An 8,202-nucleotide genomic window follows, 5' to 3' on the forward strand; every position below is an offset into this window, starting at 1 on the left:
TACACACTGAAGAGTGTGCGTGATTATGTGTTCTTATTTAACCTACAAGACTCAAATAAACCCATTTGAACCCAACAGATGCATCTTGCTCCAATTAGAAAGTAGCTGTCCGCTGGTCTTGTAGAAACTACGTCAGCCCAAATAAATGAATCAATCCAACAGTCTCATATATTTCCTGTAGTCCACCATTGGTCGAGAACATTAGTAAGTGTGTGGGACACTTTAAAGTAAAAAACTCAGTACAAACCAAGACAATTTTCAAATTAACTTTTTAATATTCATTCCTTAACAATTATGAAGTACCAGAAAATACTGTCCATTTGGTAGAGTACTTCCAGCTTAATTCTATCCACTACAAACATCACATGTAAAAGTAATGGACACTACAGTCACACTGTCTTTATTGGTTTTGCCTACCAATTTAAAAGTCGTAACATTATCATAAATTTTAAGTCTCCGGGACATTTAAAAGTATTATTTTATAAAACGCAACAATGAGAAAAGAAACAAACAATGTTTGCACTCAACTTTTTAGATCAAAGAGTTTTCAACAAAGGGCAGCAATTTTTAAGTAGTAAAGCCAAATATCACTTTGAGATCAAATGTTGAAAGTTGTGCAACATTTTTGACAATTATACTGTATATGCAATAAACAGTAATTATACATTTAAAGAGCAGAACACTTTGAAATTTCGATATTAAATTTCTCATAAACAAAATGAAAACACAATAAAATTATTCTCACATGGGATCAAGAAGAGTATTCAGGTTTCAGAGTTTGTAAGAAATACAGACTTGGGATTTTCTTTCTAAATAACTCAACTTATGCAAGAAAGCTGCTACAAAGAACACATGGGTCTATTGGAACAATGTGAAATAGTACAGAACTAAATCCCAATTTACAAAGTTTTGGATCATACAATTTAATAAATCAGTACAAAATTTTAACACCCTGCACAACATTAAAGGAGGGATAGAATATTTTGGAAATCATCCTCAGACTGAGTGATACATAACTCTCGTTGTTCAAATTGTAATTAAATGAACACTAATTGCCATTTCATACCAAAACCATAAAAGTCTCTTGATATCTTACTGTAACATACTGATCAATACAGGTTCTGGTCATTAAAAATTCACCTTTTCGTCAATACATTCATCAGCAGAAAAAAAGCTTGGTAACTAAACCAAATCTACAAAAAATGATTTTCATTGATATAGAAGTGGTCCACTATTAGAATTGAAGGAAACTAACTAGAACTTTTTCGTAACTTATTGCAGGCCTAACAAGAAACAAACAGCTGCCTATTATGTGTATTAAGTACTGAAATATTCATCTAGATCTCAAGTGGATCTATTAGAATGCCATGGTACAGTTGGCTAGAGCCTGGGATAGAACAAGAAGGAGCTAAATCTACGGAAAGCTACAGTCTAGGAGAACAGTTGCAAATCCTCAATTTCTTGAAGCAGTCCCATATTCTTACAGAGCATTTTCTCGGGGAATTACATTGATCGAGGTACATTTATTCATTGACTGCTAAGCAGTTCTTCAAATACCAGCTCAGCTACAGTTCACAGACTAAAAAATTATCTTTATGAGATGATTTGACTGGTAATTTAAATAATGGAAATGAGAAAAATGAAATGGAAATAACAACCAGTACACAATGTTTACTTCACAAGCACATTCTTCCTGTGTGTACTTGGAATGTTCACCTCCTTTGCACTGCCTAATACTTGTCATGATTGTTATTACTTGCTCCCTTGGATGTGACAATTGTTAAATGTTCATTCTGATTACTTGTCACTGGAGCTCTCTCCTCATCACTCAATGCGTACATATCGTTTTTTTTTACAGTCCACCTTGATCGTAGCTGCTTAACTACATACCAAATGGTAAGTGGAATTGGTGTCATTATTGCAACTGCAACAGGGACCACTGTTGGGAAAAAATATTAATGTAGTACACTTTAAATCAATTTCATCATTCTATGGATATTTTCTTCACAATTTGTATTTTTATTTTAACAAACCTGTTGTTAAGTCTGCCTCTGGCTGTCCCAAAGTTGCTCTTAACATGAAGATTGAAATTCCTGTGTTATGAACACCAGTTTCAACTGATATTGCTGTAACATCAGGGAAAGGCTGTCGGAATATAACAGCTAATGTGAGCCCTGTCAGGTAGCCCAACCATGGAAGCCCAAGACCTGCAACTACAATCTGGAAAGACAACATCTTTTAAAAAATCTTGAACACCAAATTCAGGAGTTTGACAATACTAAAATTTTTAATATTTACCTTCCAAGAAAAGAGTTCAAATATGTAGAGATTGGTAATGATGGCAAAAATTACAATAAAAAGAATGAGAAGAGTTGAGAATGGCTTCAGAATACGAACAAGAAGCTTAGATACTCTGGGTAAGAATCTCTGGATTAGCCATCCAATGAAAATAGGAACGACAAGAGAAAATGCAACTTCTAAAACTCTCATATATGGCACTTCCATTTTATCTTGATGAAATATGTGATGTCCTAGGGTGAAGACCCAAAATGGCATCATTGCTGGGGACAGAAAACAAAAAGATATATCAAATATTGCTCAAAAATCCCATACATTTGCACATTCTCTTTCAATAAAACGGATATTACCGAAAGCAAGCATAGTGCTTATTGCAGTCATGGTAATGCTCAAATTGAGATTTCCACCGAGCAAATAAGTCCAAATGTTAGAAGCCCCTCCTCCTGGACTGATTCCAGTGAAAAACATGCCCAGTTGCATGGCCACATCATTGGGAAACAAAAGCTTTGCCAAACCAAAACTTATCTGGAATCAAGAAAAGCACAAATAATAACAAACACAAGTGATTGAAACAAAGTATCCTGAGCACCTTAGTAGCAGTTTTACTTACCAAAGGCAAAACGATGTACTGCGAAGTGAAGCCGATGGCGGGGCCGAAGGGTCGCTTCAGCGTCTTCTTGACGATCTCCCAGTCGAGGGCACAGCCGAAATTGATGAAGATGATGGCCACCAGGCTGGCAACGCTGGCCGTGAACACCGTGTCGATGACGCGCTTGGGTCGAGTCACCACGACGGGCAGGCAGTCGCTGAAGCGGTTGCCGAGCTTGAGTCGCACCTGCGTCTTACCTAGGGGAGGAGGAGGGCGTCAGACCAGAGCGGGAAGACGGCGGTAGATGGAGAGTCGCAGGTTCCACTTACCCAGGAAGTGGCCGGTCACATTGACGGAACCTGCCCAAGACGACGGACCGTTCAGGCTCTGCGTGTTGATGAACACCTCCGTCGGCTTCACGTCGGCCACGTTCTGCCTGTCCGCCTCGAGGTAGAGCTTACTGCCCTGGGCCTCGTTGGCGTCCAGGTCCGTCACGTTGAAGCGCAGCGTCGCCCACTCGTCCATCTTGAGCTCCAGCCGCCCACGCTCGTACACGTCCGCGACGGTGCCGTTGGGGAGGACCGCGTCGAACTGGACGCAGAGGTGGTCGCCGCCGTCTGGCGGGGCGCAGTACAGCGCCGTCTGTGGGCAGGCGCGTAGGCCCTGGAAGCCCTGCAGGCCCTGCAGGCCCTGGCGCGGCAGCACCTGAGCAGCCACGCCCTTGGCCACGCCGCACGTCAGCAGCAGGAGCGGCCACAGCATGACCGCGTAGAGCACCAGCAGGTGCAGCGGCCACAGCGGACACATGGCTACGGCCTGCGGAAGAAGAGAATAGAGTTAGACACGAACGGACATGAAAGGGATCATCCAGAAGTCGCGCGTGTCATTCGCCGTTACGAACTCGCCAAGTGCAGACTATGCAAGCTCTCGTAGCGCCTGTCAGGTAGGCAACATTTCCCCTGCCATGCAGGCGTGTACGGCGGGGTGGCCTACCCCGAGTGTCGCAGGCGCCGTGATCCCGTGAGACGCCGAGAGAATCCTTGCGGAGAAAGGACGAACCACCCCGATCCCGCGACGGTCACTTCCGCCGCGGCGCCTATATACACCTCTTCACGCAGAGCTCCCCAGATAAAGCACACTTAACCCTACGCTATCGTACCGCTCACGAGTGTCTGGCGTCCACCCTGGCGGCGAGGGGTCTGGCCCAAGGACACAGGTGACTTGCATCACACCACCTCAGTGCGCCCCACCAACCCCCCGCCGTACGCACACCTCCTCGGACCCCAAAGCCTGCGTGGCCGTCAGCACGTCTGGCCGGCACGGGCACGCGGCCCTCGCGAGGGGAGAGAGAGGGGGCAGTGCATCACCCTCTGAGGGACGGACGGCGGCGGCGCGACACCGCGCGGCGTCCCGAACCGAAGGGGCGTCGCGACGCCAAACACGTCGGCGTTAAACCCCACCGGCGTCCTTATCACCGTGAGATAATGCGCGGTGGCAGGACGAGTACGGCGCGAAAATCACGTAGCAGCGGGGCGAGGTGGGGGCGGGTAACCCAAGCCCGGGGCCCGGAGTGCCCCGCCCCCGCTGAGCCGGGCGGCGCCGACGACCGGGTCGGAGGCAGCACAGCAACGCCACTATCGGCGAGGCGAAAGCCGTCCCCGATCCCTTCTTGAACCTTGCATCTCCCTAGAGCCCTCCTACCAGGAATTGGAATTGAAGAATTTAAGGAATTTTGTTGGAGAGGGGGGGAGGGGCATTTCCGGCCCGGGCCATCCCTTCGCCACCTGCGTGTGTTTGCAGAGTCTCTACGGATCTGGATGTTGTCCCCGCTGCGGCCGGGCCTTTGACGCCCACGTCCTCGCCACCCCGGAAATAATAAACAAACCCGCACGGGGTGCGCCGGGATTGACTTTTCCTTTCTCTGGCCCCGCGCTGCCGTCCGTCCCTGTTACCCCACTTCGACATTTCGTTCGTTTGAACAGACGCGTCATCGCTCGCGGGGGGAGAGCGACGACGACAGACAAACGGACGGGCAGGTGCGACAGACAGACGTACAGACGGGACGGGCGGGCGGGCAGCCGGCGGGACCAGCAGAGAGGAGAAATCACTTTGTCCTCGGCTCCTCCTGGCGCGCGGGCCGCGCGGGGCACCCGCCTTGCGTCACCCCGAGGATGGGCCGCCACGAGCAGTACGGACCCGTCCCGTCAGCCGCACCCGCCGCCACGCCGGCCAGCAGAGCGTCGCACCCGGCCTCCTGCCCGGCCACCTCCAGGCCTCCGGAGGACAGCGACGGGCGACGGCGTTCAGTATTCACCACAAAGATACAGCAGCGCGGCCCGACAGTCGGCGCGCGGAGCTGGGTGGCGATGCGATTGGGCGGATACGGAGGAGGAAGGGAGGAGAGGGGCAGAAAATACGCCGAGTCATCAGCGACTGCGAGCAGTGGGAGGGGAACGTTTCCAGGGAATTCCCCCTCCCCCTTTTTCCTCCGCGCGCACGTAGTCGTCTGCCGCCCCTCGCCTCCCTCCCCTCCACACTCCAAACACACGGACCCAGTGAGATAAACAGGTAATTCTGCAGGGTATCGTTTTAGTTCTCGATTCATAGGGTCGCCAATGAATGCTGATGGGATCACCCGAGTCCCGAGGGGTTACCTCGGGGGTCACTGCCAGTACACTGTAATTTCAAAGGCGTACCAGGAGAGGGCGACAAAGGTGTATGCTACAGAAAACCGCCATCCCGCAGGATTTACAAGAGGCTTGTTTTATTAGGAACAATCTGAGGGAAAAATTCTTAAAGCGACAGCAGTAATCTTTTCCATCAAGCTCATGAATTCCCGACAGGTTTTACTTCAAAAATACAGGTGTGAAGGAAATACATTATACTCTGTAACGCGCCGGCGGCGGGAGCCACCTGCGTTCACAGACCACCACACCACAAAAGCATACAGAAAACTGTACTTTTTTTTGCACAGCGCGATTTTTGCACATTTATTTGCGTTCGCCTTGCAGCCTGGCCCTGCTTGCCGCTACAGTGTTTTTTAATCTGTTGTTTGTTCGGTGACATCGCACAACGCATAGAGCGCGCGCGCACGCGCGCCACGAACCAGGCGGCGCCGGCACGGAGGCTAAGCGGAGGCGCTCGGCCTGAGGTCAAAGAGTGGCACCCAGAAGGCACAGGACAGCCGAGGCCGACCACCCCGGCCTGGGCCTGGGGCCCCTCGGCCTGCATGACGGCGACCATCTGCAAGTCGATGGTGGGGCCCTGCTGGCGACGGGCCGATGCGCGCGCGCGTGGCGCACAGCAGCACAGCGGGCCGGCGCGGACAGCAACAATTTGGACTGAGGCAATATTCTATTCATTGTTGTTGTTGTTTGATTGAGACGCGGTGCGATAAAAAGTTATCGCCAGGAGATGAGAGTGTCATTTGCCTCGGGCCGCTCCCGTCGTCGCTGTGGTCAGTTCAGTTCGTGACCATCACCGTTTACCGCGGCGGGCTCGGCGGCGGGCGATATGAAGATTTTAGCGCTGTTAGACAATGCAAATTTTCCCGAAATTTTAACGCGGCAAATTTGTCCTCCCCTGCGGGAGAGGGGCGCGGAGGCTAACCGCTGGCAGGGAACCAAAACCAAAGCAGCTGAGAGTCTTTGGCAGAGTCCACCGAGGGCGGAGGTGCGGCGGGATGCACTTCGCAAGTGCGAAAAAAGGGGCGAGGTCAGGATTGGGACAAAGTTCGGCAGTTTATCTTACCGGTTATTAAAATCGCGCGGGCGGCAAACTTTCTTTTCTTACATTACAATAAAGACACTTTACGAGTCGCAAGGCGTTAAAACACCACCCCAAAAAATGTTCAGTCGTTTATTCTGCTCGTGGTTATTCCTTTTGCCACGTGCCTGCTTCCCTCCACATGCAAGTGTGTTGTACCATAACATTGAATGAGTGGGAGAAAAGTGCATATGGGGCAAGCCATAATATGCATACTATAGGGGCAGGGGTAGGGGGAGGCAACGGAGTTCGCGGAACGTAACAGTATGGCGTGCGGGCGCGTGCTCGCCTGGCATTACCCGGCGGACACATGACATTCTATAGCGGGGCGGGGCGTGCAGCGTGATGTAACGCGAGAAAGAGAGCGTGCCAAGTCGAGGGGGTCCCCTGCCCCGGCCGGGCCGCGGACGGCGCCGAGGACGTCCGGCACGGCGCCCTTCGGCGGCCCAAAGGGTCCTCCCTCCTGGTCCTCCCCCCTCCCAAGCCCTCGAGATGGGCGTCGATAGAATTAACTGGCCGTGAGGACGGAAATTCTCACCTCGAATCTCAACAATAGTGCTGATCTAATTCATCAATCTAACACCCAACCCATACCCCCTCCCTCCATCAAGTTTAAACACAGCTTTTCATTACCTTGTTGTGATCAGTACAAAAGAATGAGGTTGCGCTGGATAGTGCTGGGCAGTTCAGTTGGAGTCAGTCTGTAAACAGAAGAAGAGGAAAAAGGCATTAGGAAAGCGGCATATTACAAAGTTTTCCGCCCACATTTTGGTCACGAACTGCTGACGTCGCCTGTCCGAACTCCGATTAACTGCGCGAAAGCTTTCCGTGTGGCTGGTTCAGTTAAACATCACATAAAGGTTTAGCTGGTTTAGCAAACACAGAGCACGCCCCACCCCCTAAAATATTCCTGAAACCACTTTACCTCATGCATGTTGGTCCCAGACAGACAACAACGACAGCCTGACATATATTACCACACACGACAACACATACGGGCGTACTGCGAGCGCGACTGGGTGAAAGTACGCTGACTTTTTTTTGTGTTTTTAAAATCTTTTTATCACTTTATTTTTTAAAAAAACAGAGAAAACTGTGTGTGTTTTAAAAGTGTGTGGTGGACAGAGGCTCGACAAGAGAGGAAGCCGCAGCAGGAAAGCGATCGAATTCCCTGGCGTGTGAGGCTCGTCTAGGGGGATTAAGTGTCACGCACGTGCCCAGATTTATTTTTTAAGTGTACCACACGAGATCGCACACACAACCAAAAATAAAAAGAGCAATAAAACGGGAAACTTGGCGATTGTTATGGCAATATTTATCGCAACGGAAATATTTTACCTTGTCGGAAAAAAACTGGACAATGCCAATCCCCCACACAGCGTGCTATGTCAATCCATGACCCGAATACGGCCGCAGTGCTCCAGTGACGGATAGGTCGGCAGGTAATAGGCGGCCTCTGGCTGCCTACGGCCCAGCCTACGGGCTGGCCCGGACCAAGGGCAAGGCGGCCACGACGCGGAGGTGCGGCAGGGGCGGGAGAGGGGGAGGGG

The 8,202-nt window shown here is 50.2% G+C and overlaps 2 protein-coding genes across 5 annotated transcripts in view; one reads left to right on the forward strand and one right to left on the reverse strand.

Annotated features, from left to right (window-relative positions):
* LOC127750231 (uncharacterized) overlaps positions 1 to 8,202 on the forward strand; it is a 13,472-nt gene that overhangs the window by 4,506 nt on the left and 764 nt on the right. The window lies entirely within an intron of this gene.
* The window catches only part of LOC113201775 (sodium/bile acid cotransporter 5), a 24,296-nt gene continuing 16,344 nt past the window's right edge, over positions 251 to 8,202 (reverse strand). For 2 of the 4 annotated variants that reach the window (XM_026415679.2, XM_026415677.2), the window contains exons 2-8: positions 7,286 to 7,353; positions 3,217 to 3,703; positions 2,909 to 3,144; positions 2,649 to 2,823; positions 2,299 to 2,561; positions 2,034 to 2,220; positions 251 to 1,939 (exon numbers count right to left, since the gene is read on the reverse strand). In XM_026415679.2, coding sequence (XP_026271464.1) covers positions 1,731 to 1,939; positions 2,034 to 2,220; positions 2,299 to 2,561; positions 2,649 to 2,823; positions 2,909 to 3,144; positions 3,217 to 3,694 — 1,548 coding nt within the window. In that variant the 5' untranslated portion in view covers positions 3,695 to 3,703; positions 7,286 to 7,353 and the 3' untranslated portion in view covers positions 251 to 1,730. Of the gene's footprint in view, positions 1,940 to 2,033; positions 2,221 to 2,298; positions 2,562 to 2,648; positions 2,824 to 2,908; positions 3,145 to 3,216; positions 3,704 to 3,788; positions 3,809 to 3,880; positions 3,903 to 7,285; positions 7,354 to 8,202 lie in introns of those variants that run through there. The other 2 variants (XM_052271255.1, XM_052271254.1) reach the window with 2 other exon arrangements.

Source organism: Frankliniella occidentalis, unplaced genomic scaffold, assembly GCF_000697945.3.
Source record: "Frankliniella occidentalis isolate FOCC.00 unplaced genomic scaffold, Focc_3.1 Scaffold156, whole genome shotgun sequence".
Classification (NCBI taxonomy): Eukaryota; Metazoa; Arthropoda; class Insecta; order Thysanoptera; family Thripidae; genus Frankliniella; species Frankliniella occidentalis.